General features: G+C 39.3%; 1 protein-coding gene and 1 pseudogene across 1 annotated transcript in view; both read left to right on the forward strand.

Annotated features, from left to right (window-relative positions):
• LOC143404258 (rho GTPase-activating protein 29-like) overlaps positions 1-18,690 on the forward strand; it is a 30,976-nt gene extending 12,286 nt beyond the window's left edge. The window contains 7 exon segments of the mRNA XM_076862500.1: positions 547-735; positions 1,007-1,144; positions 12,030-12,262; positions 14,980-15,293; positions 15,420-15,530; positions 15,695-15,712; positions 17,840-18,690. Of these exon segments, the coding sequence (XP_076718615.1) occupies positions 547-735; positions 1,007-1,144; positions 12,030-12,262; positions 14,980-15,293; positions 15,420-15,530; positions 15,695-15,712; positions 17,840-18,690 (1,854 nt within the window).
• An 880-nt stretch (positions 18,691-19,570) lies between these two features.
• On the forward strand, positions 19,571-21,444 carry LOC143404259 (endoplasmic reticulum chaperone BiP pseudogene; annotated as a pseudogene).
• The last annotated feature ends 265 nt before the right edge of the window (positions 21,445-21,709 follow it).

Raw genomic sequence — 21,709 nt, forward strand, 5'->3', positions numbered from 1 at the left:
TAGAGAGAGAAGAGAAAGAGAGTGGGAGAGAAAGAGAGAGAGAGAGAGAGAGAGAGAGAGAGAGAGAGAGAGAGAGAGAGAGATTTTTAATATTTATTTTTCAGTTTTCGGTGGACACAATATATTTTTTTAAATTTTATTTTTATGTAGTGATGAGGATCAAACCCAGCTCCCCGCGCACACCAGGCAAGCACATTACAGCTTGAGCCATATCCCCACCCCATCTACCCTTTCTTAAAATTGTATTTTGAAATGGGTTATGGCTAGATTGGTCTGGCCTTCAACTTGTGAAATTCCTGTTTCAACCCCTCAAGTAACTGGAATCATGGGCATATGCCATCACATCTAGCTTGCCAGTACATGTTTAATAAAGTCCCACAGTCTATTTCTATAGTTTTCTTATTTGTTTTTTTGTTAAATGTAATTCACAAACCACAAATAGTACTTTTTAACTTATTTTTGTCATTATTAGTCAGCCTGTATTTTGCTTAGTTATGAATAATTTTAAGGTGAGTCAATCAGTTTTCAAATATCATTTTCTTATAGTGTCTTCTTGTCTGCCATAAAAAATGCATGGCAAACTTAACCATCATTTGTGGACATGGGAAACTTCAGGGGAAAATACACTTATTTGGAGCAGAATTGTCCTGTGTTGCCAAAAAGGAGCCAGATGGCATTCCTTTCATAATCAAAATGTGTACTTCAGAAATTGAAAAGACTGCCTTGTGTTTACAAGTATGTTGTTTACTCTTAAAACTATAAAAACATAAATGCCTTTGTGATTTGTTTTAATGAAAAAGAGATTTTAAGAAAATCAGCACTCTCCATTTGTAATAACTAAATTTATTCACATTTATTTGGAAAATGTTAATTTATTTGACTTCAACTTGTATTTTTTAAATACTAATAAAAATTGAAATAGATACATCAACTCTGTCTAGATGTCTGCATTTAGCCCTTTGTACTAAAGTAAAATATTGCATTCTGTTTTTCTTTTCTCTTCAAGGGAATTTATAGAGTCAGTGGCAACAAGGCAAAAATCGCAATACTGTGTCAAGCTCTGGAAAACGGAAGGCATTTAGTAGATCTGTCCGAATTTTCTTCACACGATATCTGTGATGTGTTGAAATTTTACCTTCAACAGGTTAAAGTTTTATTCTAAACCTACCATCAAATGCAAAGAGCAAAAATATTTTATATTTCATATTTTTCATTGGTATAGACTATGTCATCACCCCCCTCATTATTCTAAGATTTTATAATGATGTACTTTGATGTGGCTATATTTCCATCCAGTCTTCTGGTCACTCCATGAGCTCTGTCAGTTGTGAACATGCTAGTTCTTCGAACTTTTCTTGATTTTAATTGCCATTCTCCCACCCTGTACTTGAAGCTCTTATTTGGAGATGTGTGTATGTACACATACACAAACACACATATAAATATTTATAAATTTGTCATTTGTACTCATGGGGATTAATCTTGCACTTGCTTGGCGAGCATACTTGTTCTCCAGTTCCCTTACCTTTTCTTTATTGTTCTTTTTTTTCTTCAAAAACTTTCTAAGACATTTCCTTGTCTTTTTCTTCTTGAATAAGTAAGTTACTCCATTTGTGAGATCATGTTTTAATATTCAAGAAGTCTGATTTTCTATTCTTTTTTTAATTGGTTGTTCAAAACATTACAAAGCTCTTGACATTCTTTTGATAACATTTTTAAAATGATTATATGATGCTCTTTTATGGTGGATATTCATAGATTTTTCTCATTAAGGGTTCTTTTCTCTATTTGGCCTCTAACCTCTCTAGAAATACAATGTGACCCTCATATATAACATTAAATTTTCTATAGCAACATAAAAATTAAAAATAAAGTGAATTTTAATATATCATTTAATATTTTGAATATCTAGTTTTTCAAATTATGAGGTATTTTGTTTATTTATGTATTTGTATTGCAGCTCTTCTTCTTTGAAATCTGGTATCTATTTTTCATTTAGAGCACATCTTAATTTAGATCAGTTGCATTTCCAGTACTCTTTCACCATATCTGACTAGTTGCCAGCATATTGACAGCATCATTTTAGAACTTCATTTTGTTCTGTTTCCACCCATTTTGATTTTTGTCTTTCATGGTGGCTAGTTACATGAGTTTGGATTTGAAATCACTTTGGAAGCACTTGAACACATCAAGGCTTTTTAAAAACTTTGAACTTTACTATAAAGTGGTCTAGGTGGACTGTTTGGTATATGCCTAACTACATGTCTCTAGTTCCCTGTTCTGGCACTGGTGTGATCCTCCTGGGAAGGCATTTTTTTAATTGTAGATGGACACAATACTTTTAATTAATTTATTTATTTTTATGTGGTGCTGAGGATCCAACTTAGTGCCTCACATATGCCAGATGAGTGCACTACCATGAGGCACAACTCCAGTCCCCCAGGAAAGAGTTTTTTCCTTGCCTAGAGATATAGTACCAATACTGTGGAAGCCAGGGTTACTAAGACTGTAGGATCTGTGCTTTCAGTGTGCATATAGCCAACATATCCCCATTTGAAAACAGTTACCTCTCTGTTCCTTATGTTTGGCATTGCCTCGATTCAGAGAGCCTCTGTATCCCATTGCCCAGAGAAAAATTTTCCAGAGTTTTAGAAAGGAGATTGCCCTAGTACATGGAGTGGAGACAGGATTTTATAGACAGCTAAGCTTTCTCAGCTGGCCCACCTGCAACCTAAGCCAAGATCAGAGGACCTGGTAGTGATTATCCACATCCCTTTAGGATTCTGAAAATCATGTTGAGTGACAAAGGGTCAGTTCTCTTGGAAATGCTGCATCAGGACTTATTCATCTGCTCTTCTACTTGTGAATTATTGCTTTTTGTTTTCTCTATCTTCCTAGTCCTTATGAGTCTACTGTATTTTAGTGGAATTGCAGGAGGGAAAGAAATTAAGTATAAATTGCTGGATCTGCAATGTTAGCCCAGGAAAGCATTGATAACCCTTTAATCACATTCTACAGACCCCTCAACTGAGAAATGGAGGTTGATACCTTTGAATGACTGGAAGTCTCATAATGTGTCATCCTTAACCTTGTTTAGTCAGTCAGGGAGAGGAGATGAATTGGGTTCAATACAATAAACTTGCATTCTTTTTTTTTTTAAATATTTTTTTTATTGGTTGTTCAAAACATTACAAAGCTCATGGCATATCATCTTCCATACATTTGATTCAAATGGGTTATCAGCTCCCATTTTTACCCCAATTACAAGTTGCAGAATGACATCAGTTACACATCCACATTTTTACATAATACCATATTAATGACTGTTGTATTCTGCTACCTTTCCTATCCCCTACTATCCCCCCTCCCCTTCCCTCTCCTCTTCCCTCTCTACCCCATCTGCTGTGGTTTAATTCTCTCCCCTTTTTTTTTCCCTTTCCCCTCACAAACTCTTATTTGTAGTTTTATGTAACAATGAGGGTCTCCTTCCATTTCCATACAGTTTCCCTTCTCTCTCCCTCTCTCCCACCCCACTCGTCTCTGTTAAATGTTAGTCTTTTCCTCATGCTCTTCTTCCCTGTTCTGATCTTGGTTGCTCTCTTTATATCAAAGGAGACATTTGGCATTTGTTTTTTAAGGATTGGCTAGCTTCACTTAGCATTATCTGCTCTAATGCCATCCATTTCCCTGCAAAATCCATGATTTTGTCATTTTTTAGTGCTGCGTAATACTCCATTGTGTATAGATGCCACAGTTTTTTAATCCATTCATCTATTGAAGGGCATCTAGGTTGATTCCAAAGTCTAGCTATTGTGAATTGTGCTGCTATGATCATTGAAGTGGCAGTATCCCTATAGTATGCTCTTTTGAGGTCCTCAGGGAATAGACCGAGAAGGGCAATAGCTGGGTCAAATGGTGGTTCCATTCCCAGCTTTCCTAGGTATCTCCATACTGCTTTCCATATTGGCCGCACCATTTTGCAGTCCCACCAGCAATGTACAAGTGTACCCTTTTCCCCACATCCTCGCCAGCACTTATTGTTACTTGACTTCCTAATGGCTGCCAATCTTACTGGAGTGAGATGGTATCTTAGGGTGGTTTTGATTTGCATTTCTCTGACTGCTAGAGATGGTGAGCATTTTTTCATATACTTATTGATTGACTGTATGTCTTCCTCTGAGAAGTGTCTGTTCAGGTCCTTGGCCCATTTGTTGATAGGGTTGTTTGTTATCTTATTGTTTAATTTTTTAAGTTCTTTGTATATTTTGGATATTAGGGCTCTATCTGAAGTGTGAGGAGTAAAAATTTGTTCCCAGGATGTAGGTTCCCTGTTTACCTCTCTTATTGTTTCTCTTGCTGAGAAAAAACTTTTTAGTTTCAGTAAGTCCCATTTGTTTATTCTTGTATTTAATTCTTGGGCTATGGGCGTCCTATTAAGGAATTTGGAGCCCGACCCCACAATATGTAGATCGGAGCCAACTTTTTCTTCTATCAGGTGCAGAGTCTCTGGTTTGATATGTAGCTCCTTGATCCATTTTGAATTAACTTTTGTGCATGGCGAGAGAAAGGGATTCAGCTTCATTTTGTTGCATATGGATTTCCAGTTTTCCCAGCACCATTTGTTGAAGATGCTATCCTTTCTCCATTGCATGCTTTTAGCGCCTTTATCAAATATAAGAAAGTTGTAATTTTGAGGATTGGTCTCTGTGTCCTCTATTCTGTACCATTGGTCCACCTGCCTGTTTTGGTACCAGTACCATGCTGTTTTTGTTACTATTGCTCTGTAATATAGTTTGAAATCTGGTATCGCTATACCGCCTGATTCACACTTCCTGCTTAGAATAGCTTTTGCTATTCTGGGTCTTTTGTTTTTCCATATGAATTTCATGATAGCTTTATCTATTTCTACAAGAAATGCCCTTGGGATTTTGATTGGCATTGCGTTGAACCTGTAGAGAACTTTGGGTAATATTGCCATTTTGATGATGTTAGTTCTGCCTATCCATGAACAGGGTACATTTTTCCATCTTCTAAGATCTTCTTCTATCTCTCTCTTTAGGGTTCTGTAGTTTTCTTTGTATAAGTCTTTCACCTCTTTTGTTAGGTTGATCCCCAAGTATTTTATTTTTTTTGAGGATATTGTGAATGGGGTAGTTTTCCTCATTTCCATTTCAGAAGTTTTGTTGTTGATGTACAGGAATGCCTTTGATTTATGCGTGTTAATTTTATATCCTGCCACTTTGCTGAATTCATTTATTAGTTCTAGTAGTTTCTTTGTAGACCCTTTTGGGTCTTCTAGGTATAGGATCATATCGTCCGCAAATAGTGATATTTTAAGTTCTTCTTTTCCTATTTTTATGCCTTTAATTTCTTTTGTCTGTCTAATTGCTCTGGCTAGTGTTTCAAGGACTAAATTAAATAGAAGTGGTGAGAGAGGGCATCCCTGTCTAGTTCCAGATTTTAGAGGGAATGCCTTCAGTTTTTCTCCATTTAGAATGATGCTAGCCTGAGGCTTCGCATATATAGCTTTTACAATGTTGAGGTAAGTTCCTGTTATCCCTAGTTTTTCTAGTGTTTTGAACATAAAAGGATGCTGTACTTTGTCGAATGCTTTTTCTGCATCTATCGAGACGATCATATGGTTCTTATCTTTAAGTCTATTGATGTGGTGAATAATATTTATTGATTTCCGTATATTGAACCAACCTTGCATCCCAGGGATGAATCCTACTTGATCATGGTGTACAATTTTTTTGATATGCTTTTGTATTCGATTTGCCAGGATTTTATTGAGGATTTTTGCATCTATGTTCATTAGAGATATTGGTCTGTAGTTTTCTTTCTTTGAAGTGTCTTTGTCTGGTTTTGGGATCAGGGTGATGTTGGCCTCATAGAATGAATTTGGAAGAGCTCCTTCTTTTTCTATTTCTTGAAATATCTTGAAAAGTATTGGTATTAATTCTTCTTTGAAGGTTTTGTAAAACTCCGCTGTATAGCCATCCAGTCCAGGGCTTTTCTTGGTTGGTAATCTTTTGATGGCTTCTTCTATTTCTTCCTTTGTTATTGGTCTGTTTATATTGTGTGTGTCTTCCTGACTCAATCTTGGCAGCTCATATGACTTAAGAAATTTATCGATGTCTTCACTGTCTTCTATTTTATTAGAATATAAGGTTTCAAAATACTTTCTTATTATCTTCTGTATTTCTGTAGTGTCTGTTGTGATATTGCCTTTTTCATCCCGTATGTTAGTAATTTGAGTTTTCTCTCTTCTGCTCTTCGTTAGCTTGGCTAAGGGTCTGTCGATCTTATTTATTCTTTCAAAGAACCAACTTTTAGTTTTATCAATTTTTTCGATGGTTTTTTTTGTTTCAATTTCGTTGATTTCCGCTCTGATTTTAATTATTTCTTGTCTTCTGCTATGTTTGCTGTTGTTTTGCTCTTCCTTTTCTAGGGTTTTGAGATGTAGTGTGAGTTCGTTTATTTGTTGGTTTTTTCTTTTTTTGAGGAATGAACTCCAGGAAATGAATTTCCCTCTTAAAACTGCTTTCATTGTGTCCCATAGATTCCGGTATGTTGTGTCTGTATTGTCGTTTAACTCTAAGAATTTTTTGATTTCCTCCTTTATGTCTTCTGTGACCCATTGATCATTCAGTAACATATTGTTTATTTTCCATGTGATGCAGGATTTTTCCTTCCTTCTTTTATCTTTGATTTCCAGTTTCATTCCATTATGGTCAGATATGGTGCATGGTATTATCTCCACACCTTTATATTTACTAAGAGTTGCCCTATGGCATAATATATGATCTATCTTTGAGTAAGATCCATGAGCTGCTGAGAAGAACGTGTATCCACTTGATGATGGTTGATATATTCTATATATGTCAGTTAAGTCTAGGTTATTGATTGTGTCATTGAGCTCTATAGTTTCTTTATTCAGCTTTTGTCTGGAGGATCTGTCTAATGGTGAGAGTGGTGTGTTGAAATCACCCATAATTATTGTGTTGTGGTCAATTTGACTCTTGAACTTGAGGAGCGTTTGTTTTATGAATGTTGCTGCACCATTATTTGGTGCATATAAATTGATAATTGTTATGTCTTGTTGGTGAATAGTTCCTTTTAGCAGGATATAGTGTCCTTCTGTATCCCTTTTGATTAGCTTAGGTTTGAAGTTGATTTTATTCGATACGAGTATGGCCACTCCTGCTTGCTTCCGAGGGCCATGCGAGTGGTATGCTTTTTCCCAACCTTTCACCTTCAGCCTGTGTATGTCTTTTCCTATCATATGAGTCTCCTGTAGGCAGCATATTGTTGGGTTTGTTTTTTTGATCCAGGTTACTAGCCTGTGTCTCTTGATTGGTGAGTTTAGACCATTTACGTTTAAGGTTACAATTGAGATATGATTTGTACTTCCAGTCATGTTTATTTATTTATTTATTTTAGTTTGGCTAGTTTTTACTTTTTGGTTGTTTTCCTCCCCCTTTACTGAGATACCTCCCTCTGTTGGTTTTGGGCACTATTTTTCATTTCCTCTTCTTGTAGGATTTTGCCCAAAATGCTCTGCAGTGCTGGTTTTCTGGCAGCGAATTCTTTTAGCTTTTGTTTATCGTGAAAGATTTTAATTTCATTGTCAAATCTGATGCTTAATTTTGCTGAATACAGTATTCTTGGTTGGAGACCATTATTTTTCAGCGTTTGAAATACATTGTTCCATGATCTTCTTGCTTTCAAAGTCTGTGATGAAAAATCAGCTTTTAACCTAATTGGTTTACCCCTGTATGTAATCTGCCTCCTTTCCCTCGTAGCTTTTAATATTCTCTCCTTGTTCTGTATGTTGGCTATTTTCATAATTATATGTCTTGGGGTTGGTCTATTACAGTTTTGGATGTTTGGGGTCCTGTAAGCTTCCAGGATTTGGCAATCCATTCCATCTTTCATCTCTGGGAAGTTTTCTAAGATTATTTCATTTAATAGGTTGTCCATTCCTTTGGTTTGAAGCTCTGTGCCTTCTTCTATCCCAATGACTCTCAAATTTGGTTTTTTGATGAGATCCCACATCTCTTGCATAGATTGCTCATGAGATTTAAGCATCTTTTCAGTATTGACTATGCTCTTTTCAAGTTGATAGACTTTGTCTTCATTATCTGATGTTCTGACTTCTACTTGATCTAGTCTATTTGTGATATTCTCGTTTGCATTTTTAATCTGGTTTAAGGTTTCTTGCATTTCTAAAATTACTGTTTGGTTTTTTTTAAGATCCCTATCTCCTGGTAAAGCTCTTTCTTTACTGTTTGAATTTGTTTGTTTAGTTCAATTTTGAAAAATACTTTCAATTCTTGGACTTGCTGTCTCATGTCTTCTCTAAGATTCCGTTCCATCTGAGTTAGGTATGCCTTGATTTCTTTCCCTGTCCATGTTTCTGATGCTTCTAGGTCCTCCTGTAGATTTAAATTGTCCTGCATTATCTGTAATCCTTTTTTCCCTTGTTTTTTCATGTTGTTCACGTTACTTTCTTGCTCTGTTTGACTGCTTTGTAACTGCTTTCTCCTGTACATTTGTTTTGGCTTTGTTTATCACTGTTGTCTCTCCTTTGTGGTGGGAGATTATGCCCGTAAATGTTGGGCTTTATTGTTCTTTAGAGCTGATTCCTTCAATTTATAAAGGGCTTCGGGATTTTGTATGCATATAGTGGTTTGTTTTTTGTTCTTAGGACTTTAGGTTAGGTGCTATGCAGGTATAAGGGTTAATATGTCTAGGCTACCTTAGAAGATTGTTCTACTGAAGGGGGGTACTAACCGTTGATTGGATCAGGGTGTTGGTAGTAGCTAGGCGTTTAGGAGCACTATAGACGTCCTCGAAACATTCACCTATTTGCATTTAGACAGTTACACGAAATAGAGGACGTAATGCTTGGGATGAAAGTTGGGGGGAAGGGGAAGGAAGGTGCTCTTGAAAAGAATGGAGAGGGAGATAGATAGCATAGAGGAGAATGGCAGGAAGAATAAAACTTGAAAGGGGAGAGAAAGCGGGAAAAAGGGAGAGAAAAAAAGAAAAAAAATGAAATAAGAAATAAAATTAGGTCTTAGAGATCCATTTTCTTCTCTCCCCGTAGGCAAAGCTGTGCCCTCCGGGCTGAGATTTGCCCTCAGTGTGTCAGCAGCAATCCCTATAAGGCGGCTCCTGGGAGTCTCTCAATCCTGTTGGTCCAGAGCCGTTTCACTTCTACGGCCCCTCCTCCCCTTCTTCCTGCCAGCCAGCCAGGTCCTGGTCACTGGAGGCAGTTCCCCAGGGATTTGGTTACACTTTCAGCCCCACCGAGTGCTCTATTTCCCTAACGATTGAGCACTCTCTCTGTCATTCATCTAAGCCCCAGTGCTGTGGAGCTGTGGTCTGGGAATCAATAGTTTAATTTTTCCGGACCCCTTTGGTGAGCACTCCTTCGGAATCTGGCGGCTAAGACCATTGGTGTCGCCGCTGGTGGTAGTGGGAGTTGGGGGTTGAGGGTCCCCTCTGCTTCCCTCAGCCCCTACAATCAAGACCGCTCCACTGGCGGTAGGAGGAGTTGGGGGTCTGGGGTGTCCTCTGTTTCCCTCCGCTCCTACCGTCAAGCCCTCTCAGTTGGCAGTTGGGGGAGTTGGGGGTGGAGAGTCCTTTGGCCCTTACTGTCACGCCCACAAAAAGATTATGAAGTTTCCCGGTTGTTTGTATCTGATGTGCGTGGGGACCACACACCTGCTAAAGTAAAATCCGCTGGGAAGGAATCTCTTTGGCCGATCTTTGGTGACTTCCCCTCTCTGCTACGGTGGGCCCCTGGCTCCTTGTAGGAGTGACCGAAGGGAGAGGTGGAACTGGCTTGTCTCTGGTCTGACACAATCTCTGGTTTTAGATCCCAGTTCGCTAATTCATAGAGGCTTGGTTAGATTTCCTTCCCGTCCTCTCAAGGGGGGGAGCCCTTTCCCGGGTGGGCAGGGCCGTTAGCAGAGCCGGAAGGGCACGGGCCTTCTGTCGGGCCAGGCGGGGACCTTTCTGGCTGCACTGGGCCGCCGGGGGCGCCCGCAGAACCTGGCAGACGGCGCCCGCGTGGCTAAGAGCCGGGCAGGGTGACCCTTCGCAGAGCGGGCGGGCCGCCAGGAGTGCCGGGATGGAGGGAGCTGTCTGCCGGCCGGGCGGGGACCCTTCTCGCCGAGCAGGGCCGCTGGGGGCCGCTTGTAAAGCCGGTTGGCTGCAGCCGCGTGGCTAAGAACCAGGCGGGCGGGGTGGCTGATTGCAGGGCAAGAGCGGGGCCGCCAGGGTAGCCGGGATGGCGGAAGCTGTCTGTCGGCAGGGCAGGGACCATTCTCGCCGAGCAGGGCCGCCGGGGGGGCTTGTAAAGCCGGGCGGCTGCAGCCTCGTGGCTAAGAACCAGGCGGGCGGGGTGGCTGTTTGCAGAGCCAGAGGGGAATGGCGGGAGCTGTCTGCCGGCCGGGCGGGGACCCTTCTCGCCGAGCGGGGCCGCCGGGGGCCGCTTGTAAAGCCGGGTGGCTGCAGCCGCGTGGCTAAGAGCCAGGCGGGCGGGGTGGCTGTTTGCAGGGCAAGTGCGGGGCTGCCAGGGTAGCCGGGATGGCGGAAGCTGTCTGTCGGCCGGGCAGGGACCCTTCTGCCGCACTGCTCTGGGCCGCTTGCCGCTTGCAGAAGCGGCCGGTGGCTGCGGGATTGGACTCTGCGCCCGCCGGTCAAGTTTCACTTGTCTGGGGCAAACTGTCACGTCTAATAAACTTACTAATTCTCGGCAGGTCTTCTTTCAACGGAATTTTGCTAGATGATCCTCAGTAGGTAGAATGTAGCTGTTTTAATGAGTGTTTCTGATCCCGTTAATGTGGAGATATTGAAAGTGCTGCTTCCTTGCCGGCCGCCATGTTGGATCCCCGATAAACTTGCATTCTATTGAGGAATTTTGTATGTCTAAGACTATCATTTGGGAAAGTGTGCTCAATTCTTGCAATAGTGTTAGAGAGTAGCCTTTATCTGACTCATTGACCTAAAGCTCCAAGAGGTGATGTGACTTGCTTCAGATCCCAGAGTGGTGAAGATAGAAACTGATCACAGGGCAACACCTTAACTTCCCACAGATATTATAGGACATCAGGTAGCTAACGATTCACTGAATTTTCTATTGTAGATCAGTAGAAACATTGAAATTCATTATGGCAGTGGATATTTGTTGTAAGAACTACTTCTTTTGATCTATTCATGGCAAATCAGCCTGTTTTAAAGTTTCATGAGATGTTGACAATATGTTTTTGTAGGTCATATTATCTTGTGCTGATCTTCATTCTTGCCCAAGTAAAATCTGTGCCCTTTAGCACTTTGATATTTTTACCCCTTACTCATAAAATCCATGGGTTTCTGATTCATTTTATAGATTTTTTTCACTATTCTATTTTTGTTCCAGTAAAACAGTTGAAGATTATGCTATTTGGGGGGCAGATGTGAATATATTGTGTTTAGGATAGAGATGAAGAGTTTTAAAATCCCATCATGAAGCTTAAAGCTTAAACTTCATTTAAAGTTTAGAATTTCACTCATTATCTATTAATTTGTTATTAACATAAATATAATTTATAGTCAAGATTTTGATTTGCTTTCTAAGTCTCTTATATACCAAACATATATATTTTATTTTATAGGCAGGGATGAAGCTCAGTACTAGAGTGCTTGCATATGCTTGAGGTCCTAGTTTCAATCTCCAGTACTGAAAAAGATATCAATAAATACAGATTGACTTTAGAAAATTTTGTTAATCTAAAGGGACATGCTAAATTATTTGTTAAAGCCACTTATAGTTGACTTTAACAAAGAAAACAGGCAGAAGATTTATTCAAAATTTTTATTTTTTGGTTGTAGTGTGATGTAATACCTTTATTTTATTTATTAATTTTTATGTGGTGCTGAGGATCAAACCCAGGTCCCCACATGTGCTAGGCAAAAACTCTACCTCTGAGCCACAACCTCAGCCCAAAGGTTTTTTTAATATAATTTTGTTTCTTTAGCTACCAGAACCATTGGTTTTATTCCAATGGTACCAGGAATTTATGGAGCTTGCAAATGTCATCCAACAAATTAACCAAGAACAGTACACCAAAAGGGACAACTCTGAAGACAACACATCTCCAAATATGTGTACGGAAATCAACCAAATTCTTCTCAAAATCAAGTACCTTCTAAGACAATTGCCACCGTCCAATTTTAACACTCTACATTACCTTATTATCCATCTTAAGAGGTAAGTATTTTTATACCATCTTAGCCATTTTTAATTTTGAACAGGGCAATAGTATTCAGTACATTTATATTGTGTTATGATTTTCAAAATAATTTTTAGGATGTTTTTATTATGTGTTGGGAGAGGGAGACATTGAATACATGTTCATGCAGCAAACATGGTTCCCTCAGATGCTTCCTGTGTTCCAGGCTCTGGCTGGGGAAACTAGGATGGGTTTCTGCTATTTGTGGGCTTATCCTCTTGGGGTACAGATTTGTATATAACCACAGTTCACCACCATCCTTTTTCTAGTAGCTGTGCATAGCTTGTAGGCATGCAGAGGAAGTTTTGGGGGTAGGAATAGAGCAGAAGAGGCAAAAGGCCTTGTATCTTTAAGAACTGAGTGGTGATTTGGTATTGAATGTGCAGAAGAGCATATGAGGCAGAGAGAAACAGACATGGAGACACAAGAAAGCATTTTGCATTTAGAAAATTTGATTTCATTAAGCTACAATATAGCAAGCAGTATCAGAAACTGTGCTACCCTTCCTAGAAACTTGATAAAAAATCTTACCTACCTGGTAGATTAGTTGACCATGTTGTTTCTATGCCCACTGAAGAACTTGGAATCAGGAATTTCACATATTCAGATTTGCCTGCTAGACCTTTCCGACAGCAATTAAGATCTCCTTTTTAAATTTTTTTAAAATGTATTTTTGTTGCTGGAATTGTGGCTCAGCAGTAGAGCATGTGCAAGGCCCTGGGTTTGAACCTCAGCCCCACATACAAATAAATAAAAAAAATAAAAATTTAGAAAAATTTATTAGTTCAAATCAGTTATACATGACAGCAGAATGCTTTTCAATCCATTGTACACAAATGGAGCACAAATTTTCATTTCTCTGTACATGATGTAGAGTCATACCACATGTGCCATCATACATGTACTTAGGGTAATGATGTTTGTCTCATTCCACCATCTTTCCTACCCCATACCCCTCCTCTTCCTTCCCTCTCCTGAGCCCATTCAATGTTCCTCCATCCCCAGAGACCCAATTATGTATCAACATTTATTTATCAGAGAGAATTTTGGCCTTTGATTTTGGGGGATTGGCTTACTTCATGATATTCACCAACTCCATCCATTTACCTATAAATGCCATTATTTTATTCTCTTGTAATGCTGAGTAATAAGTCCATTGTGTATATATACCACAGTTTTTTTTAACTATTCATATCTTCAAGGGCTTCAAATTATTCCATGAAATAGAAAAGGAGGAAACCCTTCCAAACTCATTCTGTGAAACTAGTATCACCCTGATACCCAAACCAGCCAGAGACACATCAAGGAAAGAAAATTTCAGATCCATATTTACCAGATGAACATAGATGCAAAAATTCTCAATAAAATTCTGGCAAATCACATACAAAAACATATGGAAAAAAAAACAATGCACCATAATCAAGTTGTGTATTCCAGGGATGCAAGGTTGGTTCGACATACAGAAATCAATTAATGTAATTCATCACATCAATAAACCTAAAGAGAAGAAACCTATGATTATATCAATTGATGCAGAGAAAGCATTTGACAAAATACAGTACCTTTTCATGTTCAAAATATTAGAAAAACTAGGGGTAGTAGGAATATACCTCAACATAGTAAAATCTCTCTATGCTAAACCTAAGGCTAACATCATTCTAAATGAAAAAAAAAGTTGGAAGCATTCCATCTAAAAATTGTTCAACATAATCCTTGCCACTCGAGCCAGAGCAATTAGATGAAAGAAATTCAAGGGAATACAAATAGGAAAAGAAGAACTTAAATTACCATTTTTTGCCAACAACATAATTTTATACTTGGAGGATCCAAAAAACTCCACCAGAAAACTTCTAGAAAAATAAATGAATTTGGCAAAGTAGCAGGATATAAAATTAGTACCCATAAATCAAATGCATTTCTATACATCAGTGATGAATCCTCTGAAAGACAAATAGCAAAGCTACCCCATTCACTATATATATATCACAGCTTTTTTACCCATAGATGAATCTAGTATCATCCTGATAGCTAAACCAGGCAGAGACAGATTTCTTTTGATAGTCATAGAAATAACAAGCTGAGAGTGTTTGAAGTAAAACCAGAACATTATTAGTGGCAATAGAACAGAGAGGTGTTCAGGAGAGAGAACCATCCAGGCTAGAAAACTAGCTGTGGGCAGCTGGGAGTGTGGCTAGTGATAGAACACTTGCCTAGCACATGTGAGACACTGTGTTTGATACTCAGCACTGCAGAAAAATAAATAAATAAAATAAAGATATTGTGTCCATCTCTAGGTAAAAATTACTTTTTTAGAAAAGAAAACTAACTGGGCAGTGAGAGAGAAATTGACAGTGCTGTTTCAGTTTCCAGTATAAGAAACGGGGAGTATGTCCCACATACAACGATGGAGCAATTTTTAGAGGTGTTTTTCTTCCTTCTTCTACCGAGTTCAGTAGTTCCTTCTACTTACATGCATTTTATCCTAATATAGTACTCTGAAACTCAGTTTGGTGTGTGGTAAGTATCATAATGAAACAAAGGATTCTTTCCCTGGACACATCAAACTTGACCCTTGACAAAAGTTTTGTAGTCTTCTATAGCCCGAGTTTTCTCCAACCTTCTCAAGTCATAGTAAAATAACATTAAAGACATCTATTAGGCAAATCTCATACACTTTATGTGTTCTTCTTTTCAGGGTTGTAGACCATTCTTAAGAAAACCTGATGAACTCAAAAAACTTGGGGGTGGTATTTGGACCCTGTCTCCTGAGGCCCAGGCCTACAACCACTCCTGGTACCATCTCCTCTTCTCTTGTTGCATATGCCAATCAAGCCCTGTTGGTAGAATTAGTCATTACCAATGCAGAGATGATCTTTGATGGGTCCCTAGAGCCACAAAATATTTCATCTAGTACTGACGTTGTTGCAACTCGGGTGAATAAAAGCCCTCCTTCCAAACCCGTAATATCAACAGAACATTCCACAAAGTCACAATATTTTTCTATGAAGCAATTGAGTTTTGACCATTACAGAATTGCATTAAATTTGTGATGTTCATGTTAACAAGTTAATAGTCTTTGAACTGTTTGTTTTGAGATGTGTTTTGCTTTTAGTTTAAAACTTTTCTTGTATCAATAGGATATTCACACTGCAGATATTGAAATTAAAAATTATGAATTGGCTACATCATTTGAGGAATCAGAATGCAAGCAAAATACATTGGAAAAATGGGATGCGTGTCTCATTGGTGAGTGGTCATGTAACATATATCCTTGCATATTTCAAACCTTGCCAAGAAATCGTGATTAAAAACCAAGGTGAGGGCTGGGCTTGTAGCTCAGTGGTAAAACGCTTGCCTCGGCATGTGTGCGGCCATGAGTTGGATCCTCAGTACCATATAAAACAAATAAGTAAAGATAAAAATATTGTGTCCATCTACAATACTCATCCTTTAAAAAAAAAACAAGGTGTATTAAGTTGAGGTAAGTTCAAACTTCAAGGTTTTATTAGTTAACTTTTCTAGCCATTGAGAAAGTTTAGGGAATGTCATTTAAATGAATATCATGCTTTGTTTCTCTCTTGTGAAAAGATATCTTGAAATTCATAAATTATTTTTGTTCTCTTTCTGAGATTTGTTTTCACCTTTACTTCTTTGTCATCAATTAAAGTCAAAACAGAAAAAAGCTGGACTCCTGAAACTCAAAAAAAAAAAAAAAAAAGACTCCTAAAGTTTTTTGATGTCCCTTTACCTGTGGCCTAACTTTAGCACATTAAGCACACATCTCTTCCATTTTCTTGGCTCCAGTCTTTTTGTTCACTGTTTTTAATCGTTTTATTTCAGTGAATGGTTTCTGGTAAAGGGGTTGAAAACCTTTCAATCATTACTGCTTTAGTAGAGCTAAATCTGAATTTTTCAATATATAGTCATAAATTTTAAATTTGACATATAAAATTAATGAAATATCAATGAGTGTAGCCTGAGAAAGTCTGAAAACAAAGACAGTCCATTACCTCTCTGCAAAGAAAAGCACTGGACTCACTGATTCCATTTATCTAAATTGATCTTATTAGCACTTCTGTGCTATGAACCTTGGCCTCATTTAAGCCATAGCTAACAGTCTGAGGAAGGTAAATAATGCCAAGGTTCATGTCCCTAAATTATTGTTGATTCAGGATTTGAACCTCATCCTGTCTCATTCCTAAATGTAACCTTGTTTTGCTGTCCAATGAAATTGGATTCCCAGGTAGGTATAGTAATAACAATAAATAATTTTAAAATATTTGAAATTTTCATTACATACCAGGTAATTCTGAGCCTTTTATTTAGAAGATCATTAACACCACATGCCAACATATCTCCACATAGGAGTTTGTCTTGACAGAAGAATGCAGGTAGGGCTAGTGCACTAGGCTTGCCCAGGGCAGAACTGGAGCAGGAGCTGAGACAGCACCCAGGCAGCTAGAAGTGGTGCTAGAAGTTCTGCAGGACTGTAAATATGTTTTGGTGGTTGCCATGCAACCACAATGGCTTTTCTCCCTTCTATCAATGTGGAGAAGGGCCCAGGACTGCAATTACATGAGCACTGCCTGGGAACCAGGGAAGAGAGGCCAGCAGCCTCAGGTGAAGAAGGAGGTCAGATGAGATGATGACCTGCGATCATCATCAAGTGATGCTGCTGTGCACCTGTCTGCAAACCACTGCCCAAGGATATGGGAGAAGGACCAGGTGGCAGGGATGAGGACTGTGGACTGAACAGGGCTGTTGGAAAGCCATCAGACCAGTGGCAAGGCACACAGTTGTCTGATGTTTCTCAGCAGGGAGAGGAGGATCATGGCCAGAGGGCTGCACCTTTCTAGCAAAAGGAGCTTCTGGGGTACATGCAGCAAAGATAGAGTGGGAGATGCTAGGGTTCTAGGTGAGAAAACAGGGACTTTGGGACCAGACTAGAGGAGAAAGAGAAGGAGGTAAGTCTGGAGTCTCCAGGACCAGTAGCACAATGGCAATTTTGACAGCTCTTCAACCTTCCTTTGTCCAGAGGATGTTGCCATGTATTAGTGGATCAGCTGGGAGAGCATCCAAGTCCTCTCTGGTGTGTTGCCCTCAGTATGGACAGAATGTAGCTGGAAAGCAGATTAAGTGACAGGCAAAGTCCTTGGGATTCAGGACATAGCATTTGTTGGTGTACAGAATAGTGTTACTGTTCTACAGTTACTATTGTCTGCCTATTGAAATCAGGAAAGTCTTAACACAGAAAATATTCATTCATGGGTAGTATATTAAAACAAGTTACTACAGGAAGTGTTTTTTTTTTATAAATTTATGTGCTTTGTGACTATTTGTTCTATTGAGATAAATTTTAAAAAGTAATGCTTTAATTAAAAATGTGCCTTTAATATTGTATGGATTTTTAATTCCTCTGCATTGATGACTGAGAAAATAATGTTGGAAAAAATATGTAAGACTCTGGTGTTTGAGAGAATGCCCATTAATAAATAACCACACTTCCTTATTAACCAAGCTTCATGAAGTTAAAAAAAAAATCTTTTCTTTTTCAGATCACAAAGAACTTGAATCATCATCACAAAAGATGGACAATATGTGTAAAATCACGAAACCACTTAGTCTGAAATCTGATGTGACAACAAATGATATACAGAGGCCTATGCCAAGCACCAAGATCAGATGTTGCTGTTTGCCTGTAGATAGGTTCCATCTTGCAAGCTCTCCTAATGAGAAAAACAGCAGAAATGTAGGAAAAGTCAATTCAGACAAGTTTTGCCAGAATCTTACCTTTGAAGGACTTAATAGAAAAGACACCTTTACTACTGTTGGCTCCCAATTTAATGGTTTTGATCAGCAGATTCCACAAAAAACTCAGGAACAACAATGTAAACCAAAGAACTTAACTGGCACGAGTGCAGTGATTTTGCCAAGTGTACTCCAGGAAAAAGTGACAATGATCTCCAAGGTTAGTGGTGACCATTCCAACGGTGCCACACAGCCCAACACTCCAGCCAGTTCAGCAAGAGAGGCACCAGTGAGACTGTCTTCTCATTCTCACCGTCTTGCTCCTGCAAGAGCACCCAGAATACTGCAGCCCCATCTTGGGACAACATTTTACAAACCACCTACCCTGACCAGCAAAGTCAGGGGGACTGAGGAGAGACCAGCTTCACCTTCAGCAGCAGTGCCTCCTAGCACAGCTCTTACTCCCCTAAGTCATGTGGAGAAATCTGTTCCAGAGGCAGACTGCACATCAGCTTATGCTGTGAAACCAGCTGCTGAGCCTAAAGAGAACTGTGAGGAGGTTGGCCTGCCTGACATGAATCCAATGTGCCAGGGACTCAGGGTAAAACAAATGGAAGAGTTACAAGACCTTTAATTTGAAATGCCACAGTTTGTGTAGGTTGTCAAAATTCAGTTTTTCTTTTTCTTGATTTGTTTTTATGTATTGTGTTTATTTTATGAAAGAATGTTGGAAGAGAACCACTTTTGTATAGGATTTCCAAAGTGTATATTTTGCCTTTTGGCCTTGTATTGTGTTTGCTAGTCATGTAGAATGATAGTGTTTTAGTCATATAGAATGATAGTGCCTCAGTGGTATTGTCTTTAAATTCTGTGTTTTTGAAGTTATGCATAAAATAAGTATTATAATTTTAAATTTAACATAATTTTCTCTATAAAATGATTCATGTAAATGCATCTTTAATGTATAATATTGTTCTCAACAAATAGGGACAGTAGGGGAAAATGAGCTTTTTTTTGGGAGCAAACCTGGTGCTTATTAATAAAATGCTTCTGAATGCAAGTGCCTGCAAAATCTTGATTGGGTATGAATATATTTTTTTCCCACATAATGTTCTAGTGCATCTTTGACCACTTGTGTTGTTATAGCATGTATGGAAGCATTGGCAATTCACTTAACTTTTTTAATATTTACATAGTGGCCTAAAAGCTTGTGAATCTGTGTGTACTAGAATTCCACTTGTCAATTTTTACATATGGTAATTAATACAATTGTAGAAAGAAAAGGCACTTCAATACTAAAAAGTTTGAGACATTGGCAGAGACAACACAGAGGAACAGAGTTGAGGCATCTTGAGTGTAAGAGACCTGTAACCTCACTGCTCTCAGCTGTGGCCTCTTGCTGGATTTCCTGTGACTTCTGGCTGTCTGCTGACAAGAGCAACTGGCCAACAGCTAAGGCAAGATGAAGCTCTCTCTGGTGGCTGCCGTTCTGCTGCTGCTCTGCGCAGCACGGCTGAGGAGGATGATAAGAAAAGGACATGGGTACTGTGGTTGGCATTGACCTGGGGACCACTTACTCCTGCTTTAGGGTGTTCAAGAATGGCCACTGGAGATCATCTCCAACAATCAGGGCAAGTGCATCAGGTCGTATTATGTGGCCTTCACCCCTGAAGAAGAATATCTGATCCTCGATACAGTCAAGAATCAGCTCACCTCCAATCAATGTCCAGCGGCTCATTGGCAGCACTGGGAATGACCCTTCTGTGTAGCAAGACATCAAGTTCTTGCCTTTCAAAGTGTTTGAAGAGAAACATAAACATAAACCATACATTCAGGTTGATATTGGAGGTGGGCAAACTAAGACATTTGCTCCAGAAGAAATCTCTGCTATGATCCTCACTAAAATGAAAGAGACTGCTGAGGCTTATTTGGGAAAGAAGGTTACCTATGCAGTTGTTACTGTATCAGCCTATTTTAATGATGCCACTGGTAAGCAACCAAAGATGCTGGAACTATTTCTGGCCTGAATGTTATGAGGATCATCAATGAGCCTACAGCAGCTGCTATTGCTTATGGTCTGGATAAGAGGGAGGGAGAGAAGAACATCCTGGTGTTTGATCTGGGTGGTGGAACCTTCTATGTGTCTCTTCTCCCCATTGACAATTTGATGTCTTCAAAGTCATGGCCACCAATAGAGATACTCATCCGGGTGGAGAAGACTTTGACCAGCGTGTTATGCAACATTTAATCAGGCTGTACCAAAAGAAGACTGGCAACGATGTTAGGAAAGAAAACAGAGCTGTGCAGAAACTCCAGCATAAAGTAGAAAAGGCCACGTGGGCCCTGCCTGCTCACATTAAGCAAGAATTAATATAGAGTCCTTCGATGAAGGAGAAGACTTTTCTGAAACCCTGACTCAGGCAAAATTTGAAGAGAAAACATGGACCTGTTCTGGTCTACCATGAAGCCTGTTCAGAAAGTACTGTAGGATTCTGACTTGAAGAAGTCTGATATTGATGAGATTGTTCTTGTTGGTGGCTCTACTCAAATTGCAAAGATTCAACAACTTGTTAAAGAGTTCTTCAATGGCAAGGATCCATCCTGTGGCATAAACCCAGATGAGGCTGTTGCATATGGTGACACTGTCCAGGCTGGTGTACTCTCTGATGATCAAGATACAGGTGACCTAGTACTGCTTGATGTATGTCCCCTGACACTTGGTATTGAAACTGTGGGAGGTGTCATGACCAAACTGATACCAAGGAACACTGTGGTACCCACCAAGAAGTCTCAGATCTTTTCTACAGCTTCTGATAATCAACCTACTGTTGCAATCAAGGTCTATGAAGGTAAAGGACCCCTGAAAAAAGACAACCACCTTCTGGGTACATTTGATCTCACTGGAATTCCTCCTGTGGGGTCCCCCAGATTGAAGTCACTTTTGAGATAGATGTGAATGTTATTTTTTGGGCAACAGTTGCAGACAAAGGTAAAGAGACAGATTACAATTACCAATGACCAAAATTGCCTGACACCTGAAGAAATTGAAAAGATGGTTAATGACGTTGAGAAGTATGCTGAGGAAGACAAAAGACGCAAGGAGTGCCTTGATACTAGGAATGAGTTGGAAAGCTACGCCTACTCTCTAAAGTATCAGATTGGAGATAAAGAAAAGTTGGGAGGCAAACTTTCCTCTGAAGATAAGGAGACCATGGAAAAAGCTGTAGAGGAAAAGATTGAATGGCTGGAAAGACACCAAGAAGCTGACATTGAAGACTTCAAAACTAAAAAGAAGGAACTAGAAGAAATTGTTCAGCCAATTATCAGCAAGTTCTATGGAAGTGTAGGCCCTCCCCCAACTGGTGAAGAGGATACAGCAGAAAGAGATGAGTTGAAGACACTGATCTGCTAGTGCTGTAATATTGTAAATACTGGACTCAGAACTTTCCTTAGGAGAAAACTGAGAGAACTTAAGTCTTGAAGGAAATTGGAATCTTCACCTCAGAGTCGAGTTGAAAATGCTATAGCCCAAGTGGCTGTTTACTGCTTTCCATTAGCAGTTGCTCACATGTTTGGGGGAAGAGAGAGAGGAGGAATTGGCTATCTTAAAAAACTGGATATAAAAATGTGGGTCAGGATGTGTGTTCACCTCAGAAATGTTCTATTTAATGATTGGG

This window comes from Callospermophilus lateralis, chromosome 7 (assembly GCF_048772815.1).
Source record: "Callospermophilus lateralis isolate mCalLat2 chromosome 7, mCalLat2.hap1, whole genome shotgun sequence".
In the NCBI taxonomy this organism is placed as follows: Eukaryota; Metazoa; Chordata; class Mammalia; order Rodentia; family Sciuridae; genus Callospermophilus; species Callospermophilus lateralis.